At 39.1% G+C, this 19,833-nt stretch overlaps 2 protein-coding genes across 2 annotated transcripts; both read right to left on the reverse strand.

The window, feature by feature from the left end:
• Nucleotides 1-1,048: 1,048 nt before the first annotated feature.
• ccdc47 (coiled-coil domain containing 47) lies at nucleotides 1,049-11,510 on the reverse strand. The gene is made up of 13 exons (XM_079606532.1): nucleotides 11,373-11,510; nucleotides 8,874-9,166; nucleotides 8,693-8,785; nucleotides 8,437-8,611; nucleotides 8,220-8,341; nucleotides 8,061-8,126; nucleotides 6,557-6,658; nucleotides 4,099-4,209; nucleotides 3,544-3,629; nucleotides 3,367-3,425; nucleotides 3,166-3,275; nucleotides 2,102-2,269; nucleotides 1,049-2,006 (listed from the first exon to the last, which is right to left on the reverse strand). The coding sequence occupies exons 2-13, from the start codon at nucleotides 9,156-9,158 to the stop codon at nucleotides 1,926-1,928; spliced, it is 1,458 nt and encodes a 485-aa protein (XP_079462658.1). The 5' UTR covers nucleotides 9,159-9,166; nucleotides 11,373-11,510; the 3' UTR covers nucleotides 1,049-1,925.
• Nucleotides 11,511-12,537: 1,027 nt separating this feature from the next.
• LOC306995189 (uncharacterized protein) lies at nucleotides 12,538-19,825 on the reverse strand. Its single transcript, XM_079606545.1, has 2 exons — nucleotides 19,712-19,825; nucleotides 12,538-19,259 (listed from the first exon to the last, which is right to left on the reverse strand). Exon 2 carries the CDS (start codon nucleotides 19,066-19,068, stop codon nucleotides 13,189-13,191), a length of 5,880 nt encoding a protein of 1,959 aa, XP_079462671.1. The 5' UTR covers nucleotides 19,069-19,259; nucleotides 19,712-19,825; the 3' UTR covers nucleotides 12,538-13,188.
• Between the last annotated feature and the right edge of the window lie 8 nt (nucleotides 19,826-19,833).

Genomic DNA, 19,833 nt, shown 5'->3' on the forward strand with positions numbered 1-19,833 from the left:
ACTTTTTAAACACTGTGCACTTACACTTCTCATCAAAGGTTTGTTAATTATCAGAGGAGACACATTTGCTTGACATGTGAAAAATAATAAATAAACCAGATTTTGAAAATTTACACAAAGATATTTGAATTAAACTTTTATTCAAAGGTTTGGGGTAATTTTGTGAAACATTATTACAATTTAAAATAACGTTTTTCAACTTGAGTATGTTTTAAAATGTAATTTTTTTCCTGTGGTGGTAAAGCTGAATTTTCAGCATCATTACTCCAGTCTTCAGTGTCACATGATCCTTCAGAAATCATTATAATATGATGATTTGCTGCTTAAGAAACATTTCTTATTATTATCAATGTTTGAAAACAGTTAGTATTAGTAACAGTATACTGCTTAGTATTGTTGTAGGAATGGTGATACATTTTTTCAGGATTCTTTGATGAATAGAAAGCTAAAAAGAACAGCATGTATTTAAAATAGAAATCTTTTGTAACATTATGAACACCTTTACTGTCACTTTTGATCAATTTAGTACATCCTTGCTGAATAAAAGTATTAATTTCTATCAAAAAGTATTACTGACCCTAAACTATTAAGGGGTAGTGTAAGTGTATGTATTCGGAAAACTGAAGCACACATCCACAGACTTTATTAATCAACATCTAGAATTTAGGTTAAATAAACTGATATAAGGTGACAATGTTTTTTCAGATGCTGTAAATATTCACCCTTTTTTCAGCATTTTTAAATAACTGTGTCATTTTAGTTCACATTTGAATCGGTCCATCAGTGCAAAAAACTAAAATGACAAAAGATGAAAAAAGGTAACAAATTAATTCATTTAAATTTATAAATATTATATGGTCTTCTAATAAACGTGCTCAATTTTTATTTTATTAAATTGATAAAAGATTCAGCAACATGATGTTTAAAATAGCTTTATATGAAACTTAGCTTATTACACTGCAGTGTCAACTACCCACTGACACTTTTAAAAAAATACACTTTAGATCTGAATCATGAGATTTAAAAGTCAAAAAAGGACCAAAACGATGAGAAGAAACATGTTTTCAGAGAATGTTTTATTTAGTTTAGCGTCTCATTAACAAATGTTACAGAAAAAAGGGTTACAGTCAATGTTCACTCATAAACATGATAAGCTGATGGATGCTCTGATTGACTATTAAATTAAAGATAAATTAAAATTCTTCTCTGTTAAATACATATAAAGGAGTTTGTGCTGCCTTGACTGACAATTCACAGTAGGCCTTCGCTCATAAAAAAGAAAGAGATTGAAAGACAATGACAATGTGCCTATTACTCATCTATAAAATGCTTGCAATCATTAGAAATAGGGGTGAGGAAGCACTGTAGTACAAAAAAAGTAGCTTTCTTACTCTCCCAGTTCCTTTTAAAAAACACTCCCTGATTTTACTATAAAAAGAAGAACAGCTGAAACTTTCACAAGATGAAGTTAGATCTCTGGGAGTAGAAATGAATGCACAGGTCCTCTCGACAAAGCTTTGGAGGGTTCATACTGAACTCCAGGAGACAACTGAATTGGAAAAGGTTGGCTTAAGTGGCGTGTTGGTTTAATGAGGCCCAAAAGACCAGTTTATCACAACAAAAAAGCAACATTCTTGATCATATTGCAAATAAAAACTGCCATGCAATTATGTAGAAAACAAATGCTTTCAATGACTGCTACACTTAAACATGTTCAAACAGACCATCTCCAATCCAGTTGTCTTTTAAAGATCAGACATAGTCCTTAACAGCCAGCTGCTTTCTCCTGATTGGACAGAGTGTTTCTATGGGTGCAATAGCAGCCAATCAAATGGCATGCACATTCTTGTAGAAGAGTGTATATTAGCAGGTGTGGAAGTAGTAGATTCTTTCTCTGACTATGAACGCGTGTGTGTGTGTGTGTCTCACATGGCTTTCACTTTGATTTGCTTCATTTTCATCTGCTTTTTCTCCAGCTTCTTCTGATCACGACGTTGGGCGGCTTCCTGAATTACAGAGGAAAAATAACATTTTGTAATGATGTAGATAACGGCAAAATAAGAGAAAAGATCCGCTTTTTAAATCACACACACACACTCACCTCCAGGCGGCGCTGTCTCTCAGGATCCTCCTCATTCATGATCCTCTCCTTCTCCGCTCTCTTCTTCTCTTCGCGGCGCGTCTGAGCAGCCTCCTGTCGTTGATTGTGAGTTTGCTTCAGGAAGTTCTCCTCCACGCGAGCACGGTTCCTGTCTGCTTTCTGCTTCCCCTAAACACCCAGATAAAGCTTCACATTAACCCCTGACTAATTCAACATGTTGCTATCAGTGATGGGAAAGTTCTACATGAACTAGTCCAAAGTTCAGTTCACAAATTTTAAAATGAACTAGTTCAGTTCATAGTTCAAAGTTTCAAAAATGAACTAGTTCATAGTTCTTTTTTTTTCATGTTGCTGCGAGCTATAATTTTTCAAAATGATTGCCACAGCCCATATAGAACACTGAAGCTATGCGTCAGATGTTTCCCATCCTTACCGACCTTGTCATAAAACTCGTTTAAATGATCATGCTACATGCTGCTTTTTGTTTTGATTTTAGTGATGAGTCGTTCATGAATCCATTCATTGCGTCTGTCACGTGACAAATGAACGAAAGGACTCGGAAGGTAGTAATTATTTATGTTCCCTGTAAATGATTTTTGACTGCATTATAATGATTTAATAATTCAGAATATGATCAAGATTGCGTAAGTGGATGTGTTCGGGAATTTGCCAGTTAATAGTATAACATTTAAAGCTCCTTAAATGAACGAAATGACTCTGACAAAAGATTTGTTCATTTTGATGAACGAGATCGAACAAGTGAGTCAGTAGACACTGGTGGATGGTGTTGCCAGATTGGGTGTTTTTTCCGCTACATATTAAGGCCCGTTTACATTGCTAATTTACGTTTTACCCGGCTTTTGCCTGGAAGGCTCTATAGAAATCTGGCACCCTATTGAACGAAGTTAAACAGAGAGCGTGCCGTTCACCGACACCTGAATGAACGAGTTCACAGTAACGTTCATCAGGCAGTAATACAGTACGTTCAGTTCACGTTCGCCCAAAAAAATGAACGCGTTCAGGCACAACACTGGTTGCTATGCACATTGTGCGTGTGCACTCACCTCTCTGTTGAGGCGGAGCTTCTTGACCTTATCGATGCTGTAGATCACCAAGTTCATCAGAGGCAGCAGACTGTCCATATCTTTGGGAGATGTGTTACCCATCCCAGGCACTGTAAAGCACAGCACAGCACATTAATAGACTGACAAACAAAAAAAGCAAGTACAGAAAATTGCCATTTGTGGATTATGAATTTCACTCACCATTAAATGTAAACAGCAGAGTTTTCTTGGTCTCGGGCAGCTTTAAGGGCTGACCTTCCCTAAAAATTATTTAGAAACCATTAGCATTAACGTTTATTAACCAGTAAGTGCTCCTCCAACATAGTGGAATAATTTAATAACATCGACTAGAAGAATAAGAACAACTCTTAGCCTTACTCTTGCATAACTTTTGGACCAGAGAATTGGTCCGAAAAATGGATGGACTCAATCTTGTCAGCATTACCAGTGAGGTAATGTGCCATCTGAAAACAGAACAATAAAAATAAAGTTAAAGTACTGACTCATGACATTGAGAAGTCAAGAAGGATAAATATACATTTAACGGTGTTTTTTAGTAATGTCATATTCATATAAATGTCATATAAATCATATTTTTTATTATGTTAAATTAGCTCAGTTTTCATTTTAGTTTCAGTAATGAGTAGTGTTTTTGATATATATATATATATATATATATATATATATATATATATATATATATATATATTTAGCTTTAACATATTTTATTTAAGTTTGAGTTTGAGTCATTTTAGTACATCAACTTAAACTTTTTTTTTTTTTTTTTTTTTCAGTAAGGCCAAATTAACATTTCATGTAAATGTTTCCACCTGATTTGTAAAAACACCTGATTTGCTTTTTTAGTTAACAACAGTGGTTTTATTTTAGAATCCAGTATGTCTCATGACTGGGAACCTCTGATGTTCAGCTCACCTTGTTGTCCATCACTCCATCCGTAACCTCTCCCATTTCTGATAAAATGGACAGAGATTCAGGAAGGCCAAATTTTGCCCCTGATTTGGGCTTATCACCACAGAACTCACTCTGTAAAAAAAACCCAAGAAAGAATAAAGTTAGCACAGAGTCAGAGCAGTCCCTGGCAACATTAAAACTACAAAATAAAGTTATATGTAATGAATCTCTTTCTCTCTCTCTCACACACACACACACGGTTTGAATCGGACAACTGAATCCATCAGTGCGAATAGTGAATCAACATCACTGGCTCACTCACCAACCACAAGTCATTACTTTCAGTCACTTCTGCAAGAATTGATATGTGCACTTATGGTTTAAGAAAAAAATTATTAGTATTAATACTCTACATATTATAACAGTTTGTAGTTAAACCACATTTGCATTTTTTTTTTAAATAAAATGTAATTCATTTTAAAGTACTTTTAAAGTATTATTACATTTTAAAATAACTAATTTCATTAGTTGAATTTTTCTATTTTAATGCATTTTAAAATGTAATGTTAAAATGTAATCCTGTGATGACAAAGCTGAATTTTCAGCATTATTACTCTCTTCAGTGTTACATGATCCTTTAGAAATCATTCTAATATGACGATTTTCTGCTCAAGAAACAGGGCTCCAGACTAACTTTTTTCACTAGGAACACAGTGGCCCCCAACTGAAAATGTTAGGGGCACAACCAGAAAATTTAGGAGCACACACCGTAAATCAACATACAAACAAAATATTCACATTTCTACTAATTTCCAGTGTATTACTAATAAATACTTTGATAATAGATGCAGAAATTACAATTCCTCTGCGCTCTGATTTAACGTTACAGCCTCTTGTCTTCTAAAAGCAACCGGCAGTTGATTTATTAACGTGTCACCCCATACTCTATGCTTGAGGATAAGATTGTGTTTAGTATTGTGTTTAAACTGTGAAGTGTCGGCAAACTTTGTGGTCCCCGCAGTTATGGGGTAGCGACTGCAACATTCGCAGTTCATGGAGTTCGTCTCCTTACAGCACTACCTCAACCAGCTGAATTCTCGCAGCCAGTCTTCCCGAAAATGGTGGGTTCGGCCTTTTTCGCCACAAAAACCTCTCACCTCTCATGTTCAGGGGAAAAAAAGACTACTGTCAAAAAAAATAAAGAAAATGAGAACAAAGAATCTAACCACAAGCAAAAGCACAAATAAATACAATAGAGCAAAGATAGCCTACTAATAAAATAAACTATGCTTTTCAGGTAGGTCTAACATTAGTTTTCAGGTACAGAAATTGAATAAAATAATCAAATGTAAAATAACATTGCATATTTGACTGTATTAAATTAAGGATTAATCCTTATTAAAGTTACAAAAGCTATTCAATTCAGAGCTTATTCAGTAGGCTTACACCGATACTGTGAGTGTGTTTCTTGACCATACATGTTCACTTGAGGCATAACAGATATTAGGTCTGCTAGGATACTCATCAAGATGGACGTGTACATACTTTTTGTGTGAATTTGTCCATTCCAGTGCAAGACTTGAAAGATAACTCAATATTTGCGCGCTGTCTGAGATGAGTAGCCTACCTACGCATACACACAGACGCGCGCACACACACACAAAATCTTCTAGACGCGAGTTCTCTTTCGCATCTTGCTCTTGAATGTTTACATTGGCAAAACATAAATGAGTTTAGTTTAAACACCGATGGTAACGTCTGCAGTTCAGGTCTCGCCTGCACTCATGCGCTATCAACTCCCGGGTGATGACGGAGTAAATGACAGGTCATGTTCGAGCATTTGGCACTTGCATTGAACAATGTTTACAAAGAGTAATCGTTTTGTTCACGTTTTTTTGATTATCGCTGTTGTAATGTATTATTTGGGAAGCCAGCAAGTGAATTTAACTGGCGCACTAGCCGCAGGTCGGAAGAACGAGTCAATAGTTCGCTTGCTCGTTGCTCAGACGCACATAGCAGTTTGTGATATTTGTCTCCGTCTCCTTCCCACAGACGTTTAAACGCGCGCTCGATTATCTCTAGGACTCTCCCCCTCCACACATTCCCTATTCTTCTCGCACTCATTGGCCTGCCACACATTCCGGATTCATTGATAAGCCCCTTCCACGTTTAACGTGTAAAAATTTAAAAAATTAAAAAAAATCAGTCAACACTCTCAAATTTTGGTCGCAGTCTGGAGCCCTGAGAAACATGTATTATTATTATTGCCAAACAGTTATTGTGATATTTTTTTTTTTTCAAGATTCTTTGATGAATGGAACGTTCAAAATAACAACATTTATTTGGAAAATTTCGGATCCATTTTATGCATCATTACAGAGTAAAAGTACTTATTATTCATTTCTGACCCCAAACATTTGAACAGTAGTGTACATAATATTCTATTCTGTATAAAATATGTAAATCCTTTATGACTAACCAGGTCCTGCATCTCTTTCTGCAGCCGTGCCATGGCCTTCCGACTCCCCACGGCAAACACAAAAGTGTCCATGTCATCATCATTCAGAGTCACTTTAATTTGCTGTGCAAAATAAAGAGTGAGAATAAAAGGAACAGCATTTTGAACATCCATTTGAAATGTTACTTGTAATCAGTCTATGTTAATACTAGGGCTTTGACTTTTGCCCAAAAATCATATTCGAAGTTTGTTCGTTAATTAATATTAGAATATTTATTAATAATATGTTGACCATTAAATGGCGCGGCGCTAGGGCTGGGCTAAGGGGGCTTAAGCCCCGAATGTTTTTAGTAAAGCACAGAATATTTTGATACCTGTTATTTTGTTCTCATAGAGCAAAACAATTAATCAGAAAAACAAATGTGAATAAGATTACAGCTGCCGCGATTACCTAATCATGAAAAGTGCATATTACAGTTTTATTTATATTTTCCCCTTTGCATTAAAGGTACTTGCAACGTGCTTTTGAAGCGTTGAGCATTGTAGCCAATCACAGACATGTCTGTTGAACACATCGGCCAATCAGAGGCGTTTAAATGAGTCGCTGTGCTGAAGATGTGTTCTTTACGCAAACCTGCCATTATTATTGACAATAAACTTAAGGTGCAAAAAAGAGATTCACGGCAATGCATTTGATATTCTTGATGCTGCTCTGATGCACTCCTTCACGCACCGCTCTGTTTGTTATGATGACTAAAAGTTCAGCGGTCTAACGATAGATCATCCATGTCCGAATGATTAAAGAAGCCGGGACTTATCGTTCACAGAAGAATGTTAAAGGATTAGTTCACTTTTAAAATGAAAATTCTGTCATCATATACTCACCCTTAAGTTGTTTCAAACCTGTATGAATTCCTTTCCTCTGCTGAACACAAAGGAAGATATTTAGAAGAATGTCGGTAACCAAACAGTTTTTGGTTCCCAATGACTGCCATAGTATATTTTTTTCCTACTATGGCAGTCATTGGGAACCAAAAACTGTCTGGTTACTGACATTCTTCTAAATATCTTCCTTTGTGTTCAGCAGAGGAAAGAAATTCATACAGGTTTGAAACAACTTAAGGGTGAATATATGATGACAGAATTTTCACTTTAAAAGTGAACTAATCCTTTAACAGTGAACGAATGCCTGGTCAAATATAAGTAGATAAACATTTAATATTTGACAACTGTTTTACAATAGAAATGTTCAAATACCGACAGTATCCGGTGATGCAAATTACTCAACTTTTTTTTTTTTATTAAATTTTGCCTTTTCGAATTGAAAATATGCTATAATTTTCTTGATTCATGTAGAGAGAATGTATGCATACTTAAAAATAAAATATTATTTGCAAATACTTTAAATGATTTCACTAATACAATAAGCCTTTCTTTTTCTTTATTCTATAAAGATTATTATATTCAAATAACGAAGTTCAGAGTCAAAGCCCTAGTTAATACATTAGAGTTTGTGAGTGCCTACCACTTGATCACAGACTGGTCTCATCATCCTGGCCAGCACATTCAGCAGGTCTTGTCTTTTCAGAAACTGCAGAACAACAACAACAAAACATTGACACTATAGTGAATACACATATCAAACAGAGTGTTTTTCTCTCTCATATTCAAACACCCATGCTACCTTAAGCTGAATCAGCATGCCCTCACAGCAAACACGTCCTGAGCACCACAGGTTATAGATGTGCTCATTCTCCTGGTTCAGCTTGCCCGTACTGGTGGCCTCCTTACTTGTACCATCATCCCCTAAAAATAAAGACACATTTGAAAGTCAGAGAAAAACAGGGTCAGAGAAAACGCCACAAGAAGAAGAAACAAAGTGGAGCGAGAGTTACACTTACCCACGAGGGCAAAGTTGCTCTCGAGAAGTTCTCTGTGGGAATTGAACCAGGCTTGAGCAAGCCTGCTGTTCTTGTTTTTGCCAATTATGTAGTTCATAATATAGGCAAGAAGACCGGTGACCATCAAGATCTCCATGTAGTAACTCTCCCAGCTGTTCTGCAGGTGTGCTGGGACCTGTAACATACAAACACACAGTCAGCTAAGGAAACCAGAAGTGCCTGTGAAGGTCAAACGCATTTTTTATTTATTTTGTACCTCTCTGTATATAAGAGTGTCTTTGAATGAAGGGTTGCTCTTCTCGTAGCCTTCAAATTCCTCATTGTCATATTTGCTGTACATGTCTTGTTCCTGTAACAATGATCAGATTAGAATGAATCATTCATTCACTTGGACTTGCAGAAAGAAAGGAGATAAGAATGGCTTTTCACATCTTTACCTGTGCATCGCCATCTTCAAACTCATCCTGGCCGTCTTCGTTCTCCACCGTGGCCTCATCTTCGTCATCCTCTACGGGTGTGGATGAGGGGGCTGCCCGTGGGGGTGGCTCTATCTCCACATCGACTGCTGGATCCTCACCGACATCCTCAAACTCAGCAAAGTCATTGTCATCAAACTCAGCGATGTCCTCACCGTCATCGAAGTCATCGTTGTAGCGCCCCCTAGTGTCCGGCAGGGCCAACAGGAGCAGCAGGGCTGGGAGGAGGAAGACCAGGTGCCTCATGGCTCAACCTGCACAGTAAATGACAAATGAACTGAACTCATGTTGTTAAGTTGACAACACAAAGTGTGATCAGTTACACTACCGTTCAAAAGATTGGGGTTGGTAAGACTTTTAATGTTGTTGTTTTTTTAAATATTTTTAAATAAATTGCACAAAGCACACAATATAATAATTTTGTTTCATCATTTTACTAATTCATGGTCACGTTGTAATCATTTGTTCCCTTGTTTTAGTTGAATCAATACAAGAGAACGAATTAGAACAATGTGGCCATGATTTACTAAAACAAGAGAATGAAATTCTTAATTCGTGGCCACAAATATATATATATATATATATATATATATATATATATATATATATATATATATATATATATATATATATATATATATATTTGTCCACGTCATGTGCAGGGCTCTGCAAAAAAGTGTTTTTGAAATTGTAATAATATTTCACAATTTTAAAATGCAATATATTAGATAGCAAAAAAAAAAATTCTCTCAACACTTTGGTGTCACATGATTCTTCAAAATCATCTTAATATGTCGTTGTGCTCAAGAAACATTTCTTCATATTTTAAATAAAAACCTTTGTAACAAATGTCTTTACTGTCACTTTTGATTAGCCTAATTAAAGACAGAAGTAATAATTTCTTTCTTTCTTTTTTTACGAGTCCAAACTTTTAAACGGTAGTGTATATCCAATCTTATTTGTTGGTACAGACTAATATGAATGTTAATGGTGTAAATGAACAACACAGAGTAAATGTATGAAAATAGCATACATTTACCATTACTGTGATAAGATGGCCCTGGAGTGTATATACAAAAACATTTCCCGTTCAGTGATGCTTATGGTATGAATTCTTTATGCTAAAGTAAAACAGGACTTGATTGTTTGGTTTCTAATACCAAGAAAACTAATGTTTACACTGTAAAGAGTCAAGCCTAAAAACAAGTTTACTTGCCATATTTCTTTTGTTAAAAAAACAAACAAACTTGTAAAGCAAATTAAACGTAAGATTATTTTTACTGTCCAACAGTACTGCGTGTATGGCATGATTATCAGTGTGTGTGTGTGTGTGTGTGTGTGTGTGTGTGTAAATTAATGATGAACGGTGCAGTAAACATAATGGAAGAGGAATAATCATTTCAAATGGGTCCCAGTATGATTAACATATGCAGAATGGTTCAATGGTTTTTAATACTGAAACAGTAACGGGAGAAACAAAGAACCAGAAGGAAGGGGGAGGTCAGTCAGTCTTTTGAGAGTCTTATAGACGAAGCCTAAGCCTCAGATGTTCAATGAAACAATCTTCTAATTGGCTGAAAGTCTTTATTAATCACATGGCAAAGACTGGTTGGCCATACACTAAGCTGATTCACTCTTTTCCTATGGACTTTATGGACAGTGGACACTAACCATCTTACAAGATTATGCACAACTTAAGTTCCTACAAAAAACAATATTTCATTTCTGAGGCTAAATTCGTAAATTAAGCATAAAATAAAAAATACCAATAAAAAACAAAATGTAGCCTATATTACATATTTTAAATTGTATATGTTATAAAAAAACATATATAAACAGAGGTATAAAAAACAGGAATTTATTACAAAGGCTACAAAAGCCTTTTTCCATTAATTTCTTCCCTGGTTTGAGCCCATATTCAGAATAATTGACAGAACAACAGGCATCCAATCCACTGTGTGTAAAATAAATCCAGACAGGACAGTAACGTTAGCAAATAGCTTCTGACAAGACGACGAGATACATGCAGCTTGTAATGTGAGTTAACAGCTATAATCGGGTGTCAAGTCATCATCCACCTGTTACAAGGCTGGTATTGAAATAGTAAACCCTAGAATCAGAGCTGACGAAATAGTTATTATATTTTAACCATGTGTAACCACCAGTCCAAACTCGGAAAAGCTCGTTGTACCAGAGCCAATTCCTCGCTAAACTCGTGTCAGGCAAATCTAACAAATCTTCAAATCGAATGAGAAAAAGCTATTCGGGCCGGTCTCTACCCCAACCCCCATGAGTCTTGCTCCATGATAGCTCATTAGCTCGCTAGCTGTGGCTGCTACACGATCAACCTCAGAAAGCCCACGACACACACTTCTGCGCCACTCTGGCTGCGTCGATAAGTTCACCTCACAGGTTTAATACTAAAAGTCACCGATAACGGCGAAAGTCACGCAGACGTACCTGTAAATATCGGTGTTTACTTCAGTGGCTAATACAGTGTGTGACAGCAGCTGTATCTCTCACAGGAGAGGCGAGGGTCATCTGACAGACTCTACCCACAATGCTTTGCGAAAAGAACGGGGCGTTTGTTTATGGTGCTCTGCACCAGCAAAAGTTACAATGTTTGATAATGAAACATTTAGAATCAAATACTTTTATTATTATCTTAAATCGCCAATCGTACCTTATGAACGACATTCAGTTGAGAATCATTTATAATGGTTACCCTGCTGCTGAAATTTTACGGAAAAGATTTCCGTTTTGAAGTAGATTTTTGTGGTTTCTGCTTAGAAGAGCCTAGGCTAAAACCATCTAACATTTAACATTTTCTTCCACCTTCACATTGCATTTCTGACAGGATATTTATAGCTGGCTATAAAGATCCTGTAAATAAATGTATTTACAAATGTATTTGTTATTAAATTGAGCAATTCGTTTTTTTTTATGTTTTGGTTTAGAAGATGGTCTCTCAAAAAATATGTCATTGATGTTAAAAATGATTATTACTATTATGGGTAACTATATAAAAGCAACCGGAATAACTGTAAACCCTCTTTATCTTTTTTTAAATATGAATGTAAATGTTTAGCATCTATACATTTTTTTATAATTTTGTAAAAAATTCCTTCTAAGATGTTGTACATGCTTCAATTTTTTCTCCTTGCAACCCCCCTTAAATGTCTTGAGATTATGCGTTTGTTTATTGTTCTGAATATGCTTTTGTTTCTTTTATACACATTAAACTGTTTAAGTATTAAAATTATAGATATGAATGGAGATTTAATTACGTTATTTGTGTATATTTTCATAGGCATATTATTGTTCCCCAATTGAGTTTGTAAATTGATATTGTTAAATGCAAAAATACTGTTTAATGCTCTGATAAATGATTAACCCTAAATATGCATTATCAGATAATCCCAAGAAATAATATTAATTATTATTGAAAATGGTATTAACTCTAAAAAAAATCGACATTTGCGTTTTGAACTAACGTTAGATATATTTGTTATATTTGGAATTGGAAATTTGAATGTTATTTCTTAAGGACTGTAGGATAAGCAACACTCGCCCTGGATGGGCCTATCAGAACCCAGGAACTCAGTCAACCACAGTTCTTTCCTTTGATGTCTTTACTGAAGCATATATTTGTGTGTGGTCTGTACAAAGATAAATAACAATTGCAATTAGTAAATAATACAGACTTCAGATCCAATTATTTAACAATCCAATATTACAATCTGTGTGGAATATTAATTGCAATAAGAGTGACACAATAGCTTCTTGATTAGCCATATTAGCATCTGAATAGACCATCTAACTATAATCTCTAACTGCTTTAACTAAATCAACTCACACTTATATTGGCAATTTACTACAGACATCTTTCTTGAACATGAAAAAACGATCTCTCTCAACATAAAATATGACAGCATTATAATAAAGCAAGTGCATAATTCGACGGCAGATTAATATGATCATGGATGTAACGATCGTTAGTTAAACACGATCAAACACTCAAATAGTAACAACTCCAACAATCAACCATTATATGCAAGATTACAACACAAACTTTCTCCTAAGTGTATATTAATAAGAAGAATTAACTCACTTTATAGGATGCACGCACACATATAACACTTCAACTCGGATCGGCTCGCATTTCTCCTCACAGAACACTTTGCGTCACCAATTAAAGGGGCAACAAGTCTTAAAGGGGCCACACACGCAAAGCCGTTTGTACAGCCGCCCCCAAATTGTGTGTTTAATTTGACATTTAAGATGATTGCGTGTGAGTTACCGATGCTGCAGTGGGTGTGTTGGGCTCTTCCGTATCTTCAGGAATGGGGGGTAGAGCCACCAGTCGAGCCACAGGTCTAGTATAAACCTTCCCTTGAACTTGGACGTCCACTGATCTCACCTGCGAGTCTTGACTGGGGTGCACTTGAACAACTCTTCCAATAGGCCAATGTGCTCTGGACTGTTGGGGATCCACTATCATGACTATCGTGCCCGTAGTTATATTAGGGAAGGTGCGGTGCCATTTCTGTCTGGCCTGCAGGTTCGGAAGGTAATGGCGGATAAAGGAGGACCAGAAGTGGTCGGCTAGCACCTGGGAGTGTCTCCACCGGCGACGACTTAGGCTTTCTTCTTTAGGGTATATGACTGCAGGCAGGGAGTTATCTAGCCGCCCCATGAGAAGAAGGTTGGGCGTTACCGGATCAGGATCAGCCACATTGGAAGATACATACCCCAGGGGTTTTGAATTAAGGATGTTCTCCACTTCAACCAACACAGTCCTGAGTACTTCTTCTGATACTGTTTGGGCTCCAATAGTCGCAGATAGTGCCATTTTAATGGATCTTATCTCCCTCTCCCACACTCCCCCAAAGTGTGGTGCTGCTGGAGGATTAAAATGGAATGCGATCTTCTGTGGTGCAAGTCTTTGCTGAAGATCAGGTGACATACACTGGAATGCTTCCCGGAGTTCTCTTTCCCCACCTCGGAAATTTGTTCCTTGGTCTGACAGTAATTCTACAGGGGAGCCTCTACGTGCAATGAACCTTCGAAGTGACATCAGAAAGGAATCGGTGTCCAAACTGTACAGAAGATCTAGGTGTACAGCCCGAGTGGTAAGACACTTGTAGAGGATTCCCCACCTCTTTTCTACTCGTCGACCAATCTTCACAAGGAAGGGACCGAAACAATCCATCCCAGTTGAATGAAAGGCTGGCTTGTGGAGGCGCAAGCGTGCTAAAGGAAGGTCTGCCATTTTGGGAATGGTAGGTTTGGCTCTCAGACGTTGGCATTCTGTACAGGCATGCTGTAAGCTGCGGATGGCTGCTCTTCCTCTTAGAACCCAGAACTGTCTTCTTATCTCTGCAAACACCCGATCAGGGCCTGGATGGCAGAGTCTTTTATCATAATCTTGGAGGAGTAACTTCACAGCTGGATGTTTAGAATCTAGTACAATGGGATGTTTCAAGGCAGGATCCAAGGTTTCAGCACGTCTTAGCCTACCACCAACCTGGATTAGATTGGTAGCCATGTCATATTCTGGAGCTAGTGTGAGTAAGCGGCTATTATGTTGAAGAGCCTTGCCTGATTTCAGTCGTTGCAATTCCTCAGGAAAACTCTCATTTTGCACCTTCTGGAGTATGCATGTCTCTGCTGCTTGATACGTGTTTGCTGTAGGTTCTCCTGACTGTCTAGCCGCCCCATGTAGCTCCTGTGCAGTGGCCTTTACTAGTTCTGCCCATGTCCTGTACTTATTGCCAGTTGGTTCATCTACAGCTACTACTCCACAGAATGCAGATTTCTTAAGCTCAGACTTGTCAATCTCAGAGCGCTCTGTAGGGTTTGCGGGCCAGCTTTCAGGTGGAAGGAGCAGGAATGGGGGCCCCTGGCTCCATCTGTTGGGCTTAGCAAGTTCTTTCAGAGTCTTTCCTCTTGTGAGGTCGTCTGCGGGATTTTGACCAGAATTCACATATCGCCAGGCAGTGAAGTTGGTAAGCTCGTGGATTTCGGCCACTCTTGTACCGACGAAGACTTTAAAATGGCAGGACTCTGATTGAATCCAGGACAGCACAGTGGTGGAGTCTGTCCAAAGAACTGTGTGGCGAAGTGACAAAGTTAACTCTTTCTTTAACAGATTTGCCAACTGAGCACCAATTACAGCAGCACAGAGCTCCAAACGGGGCATTGACAGGACTCTTTTTGGTGCTACTCTAGACCGTGCCAGTACGAATGACAGATGGATATTACCAAGCTGATCTTCGGTGCGCAGATAAGTGACTGCTCCATATGAACTCTCTGAGGCATCACTGAATACATGAAGGTCTGTAACAGATCTGGTTTGATCTACTGAAACTGGTACATATGACCTTGGGAAACTGATCTTGTGAAGAAACTGCAGCTCACCTTCCCATTCGTTCCAGCTCTGGACTAGAGTTTGGGGAAGTTTGGTGTCATCCCAGCTGTGCTGCTTGCTCCACAGTTGTTGGACCAGTACTTTAGCCCTGGTGGTAAATGGCAGGATATAGCCCAGGGGGTCGTACTGACTTGCTAAAACTTTATAGATAATCCTCATGGTAGGAGCGCCATGATTTATGGACCGGTGACGGTACGTCAGGACATCCACAGGACAATTCCAGCTAAGACCCAATGTGGACTCCTGGACATCTGTCCTTTCATGGGCTAGCCAGAGTTCCAGACCTTCCGATCTTGCTTCACGTGGAAGATGGTGAATGACAGATGGCACATTGCTGGCCCATTGTCTCAACTCAAAGCCTCCTTCAGCTAACAGCTCCCTCAGCTTGTCAACCAACTGCTTAGCCTCCTCTGGTGATGACAAGCTCTGCAAGCAATTGTCAACGTAGAAGCACCGTTCGACTGAGAATCTCACGTCTTCATCAGGTTGACTATGTTCTTTCACATGCCGTTGTAAGGCAAAGGTAGCACAGCAGGGGCTGCAGGTTGTGCCAAATGGCAGAACTTGCCATTCAAAGACATCAGGTGGACCCTTCTCCTTTGAGTCACGCCAGACAAACCGAAGAAGTGATCTATCTTCTGGAAGAAGGCGGACCTGATGAAACATGCCCCGGATGTCTGCACTGATGCCCACTGCATGCTCACGGAATCTGAGTAAGACCCCAAGAAGTGATGAGCCCAAGGTGGGCCCAGCGAGGAGTGAATCATTTAAACTGAGGCCACTGAACTGGAAGGAGCAATCAAACACCACACGATTCTTTTCATTGTGGCGCACCATATGGTGTGGAATGAACCAGGATTCACCGTCTCTTTCCATATCTTTTGGAAGGATCTTTCTGATAGCTCCGGACTGAACCAATTTCTGGATTTCTGAGGAATAAGCTTCAGCTTGTTTTGGGTCTCTTGCGAGTTTCCTCTCAGTACTTCGTAGGCGTGGCATGACCGCTTCCATAGTGGCATGAAGATAGGGCATGTCACACTTGCGTAACAAGGGTGTTGCATATCGACGTATTCCATCTACCTCTACACGAACGGTCTTGGTTTCCAGTAACTCAATGGCCATTTGATCCTGCTTGGATCTTGTGCACTCCTTTTCATTCTGAAATGGCAAAACATCCACTTGCCACAGCCTTTCAACATTCTTGAACAGTTCTGTGGTGCTGAGAGGAATGGATAAGTGGAGACACTGGTTTGGCTTAAGTCTCTGCTCCAACAGGCTGGTAGGGCCCTGGAGTGTCCATCCTAATTTGGTTCTTATTGCAGCTGGACCCCCAGGTGGACCAAGTCTTACTGGCTCAATTGGTGAGATTATGTGAGTTTGATCTGCACCAACAAGGACAAGAGGTTTTGCCTTTTCAAAATGCTGAAGTGGTAGTCCAATCAAGTGTTTGTATTGCTTCTGCAGCTTGGGAATTGGGTAAGAGTGATCAACTAGATCAAGCTGTGGGGCAGTAAAGGCTCTGGATATGAGATATCGCTTCTTCGGATTGTAGTATGGAGAAATGGAGAATGAGACTGAAGCTCCATCAAGGGTTTGCACATCATGACGGATTGTTCTCAGAGCTAAGCTTTCTTGTGTACCTCTTAAGCCAAGCTTCTGTGCTGCCTCTGGCAGGAGCATCGTACGCTCAGAGCCATCATCAAGGATTGCGAATGTGTCCAGTGTGCAATTGCCATGGTGTAAGAGTACTCTGACAACTTTGAGTAAAACCTTATTACTGCTGACTGGTTTGTTCAGGTACAACGTTTGTGATGCTGAGCTGACTAGGCAAACCTCTGTTTTGGATGCCTTTATGACAGGCCTCTCATTTACCTCATGGAGGATTCGTAGATGCTTTCTCTGACAAAGCGGACATGGTTTCTTTAGACCACAGTGGATAGCCTGATGAGCAAGACCACAACGCCAGCATCTCCTATTGGCACGTATCCACTCTGAGAGCTGATCTTTGGTGAGGGTTGGAATTTTGGGGCATTGACTGAATGCATGCTCAGAGTTCTGACAGTAGGAACAATATACTGAAGGCCTACTCTTAGCCTTCTCGTCAACCTTTGCAGAAGAATATGTAGTGTTTGTTACCTCAGCACTGTTCCCAGATCCAGTCAGTACAGTGGCAGTGGTTCGGCGTGACCATGGAGCTACCCGAGACTCTCGTTTGGGCCGGCTATCTCCTCTTGCTGACTGATCATCATAGCTTTGGCACCAAGATTCATGTTTTAGCCACTCGGCCAGATCCATCAATGAGTATGTCACCCCAGGCCGGTGTAACATGTGGCGGCGAAAATCAGCTCGTCTTTCAGGTGGCAGCTTACTGAGGAGGCGTGCAACATGCGACCCACACTGCAGCTCAATGCTACCTGCCTGTCCTAATGTCTTTAGCAGACCAACTAGAGACTGCACTTGAAGGGAGAACTTCTCAAAGGCTGATGGGTCATTGCGGCTTATATCAGGAGCATCAAGAATAGTAGCAATCCTTTTTAATGCTATCTGGTGGGGCTGACCGAACCGTTCATTGAGGGCCATCATAGTGTCTCTATAAGGTGTAGGGGAGTGCAAGAAGGAGTCTGCTATTAGACAAGCATCGTCCAATTTCAGATGGTCGACCAGGACCTGATATTTGAACATTTCAGTACTATCAGATGGCAAAAGGTTGTCTAAGGCCATTTTTAATCGGGCAAACTCACTTGGATCTTTGTTGCGGAAATATGGGATGGTGGGGCATGGTCCTTTATAATGTTTCTCAGTCAGATTCGTAGATGCCATGGGAGGTGCCACATTATAGGATGCCATTCTGTGATGTTCAGTATTAGGACGTGTGGATGAGTCCCATGGGTGGTCATAAACATACTGAGGACGTATCATTTGGGCAGGGTACTGACCATACTGCAGCTGCACATCATACTGACTTGGATGGCAGAAATCCATAGTCTTCTCCACTGAAGTGAAAGTTGGTGTGGCCCTTGTACTGCTGTAAAGCCTTTGCTTGTCATGCTGATTAATAGTTACTGGCTCTTCATATGCGATGGGTGGAGGAGGCTCTGGCCAGTCTTCATCATTCACATGCTCTGCATGGTGGAATTTAACTGATGGATGATTAGACTGGATCTGAGGAGTGGATAAAGGCCTTTGCAGACTACAAGCTCTGTCTAAAAGCTGAATCAACTCATCTTTGGCTGTTTCGATTCGTTTGAGGTCAGCTTTAATGGCCTGCTGTGTTTCACGGAGTCTAGCATTCTCCTCTGAGATCCTTTGCAACTTTATAGAGCTAGCATCTGACCGATCGCTCTGGTATCCATCACCAAGGGGAAGGGACTCTGCATTGGATTCGAACTGTAGTTGTCGATCCGGACATTGTGGTGATGACTGGTGGAAAGAGTTGGAAATGCGTTGATGTAGAAGGTTTGGGAGGTCATGATGCTCATCCCTTACGGTCAGTCTCGAAAGGGAAGAAAAACCAGGTAAACTATGAGCTATTTGAGGTTTTGCTGCAGATACTCTAATGTGTGATGAAGTGTAATCGTCATCAGATGAATCCACTGTTTGTTCTCTCATACTAACTGGAGAAGCTGATTTATGAAGCCTTGGGAAATCCACCTCATAATCTTGTAAATAGACCGGACGGCGCTTTGGGCGAACTGAGGGGTTTACTGGTGCTGAACTGGCTGACATCTTGATCCAGGGAAGTGTATCCGGCTCGAAGGACCATTTGTTATATTTGGAATTGGAAATTTGAATGTTATTTCTTAAGGACTGTAGGATAAGCAACACTCGCCCTGGATGGGCCTATCAGAACCCAGGAACTCAGTCAACCACAGTTCTTTCCTTTGATGTCTTTACTGAAGCATATATTTGTGTGTGGTCTGTACAAAGATAAATAACAATTGCAATTAGTAAATAATACAGACTTCAGATCCAATTATTTAACAATCCAATATTACAATCTGTGTGGAATATTAATTGCAATAAGAGTGACACAATAGCTTCTTGATTAGCCATATTAGCATCTGAATAGACCATCTAACTATAATCTCTAACTGCTTTAACTAAATCAACTCACACTTATATTGGCAATTTACTACAGACATCTTTCTTGAACATGAAAAAACGATCTCTCTCAACATAAAATATGACAGCATTATAATAAAGCAAGTGCATAATTCGACGGCAGATTAATATGATCATGGATGTAACGATCGTTAGTTAAACACGATCAAACACTCAAATAGTAACAACTCCAACAATCAACCATTATATGCAAGATTACAACACAAACTTTCTCCTAAGTGTATATTAATAAGAAGAATTAACTCACTTTATAGGATGCACGCACACATATAACACTTCAACTCGGATCGGCTCGCATTTCTCCTCACAGAACACTTTGCGTCACCAATTAAAGGGGCAACAAGTCTTAAAGGGGCCACACACGCAAAG

The sequence above is a fragment of the Phoxinus phoxinus genome (assembly GCF_949152265.1).
Source record: "Phoxinus phoxinus genome assembly, chromosome: 1".
Lineage (NCBI taxonomy): Eukaryota > Metazoa > Chordata > Actinopteri > Cypriniformes > Leuciscidae > Phoxinus > Phoxinus phoxinus.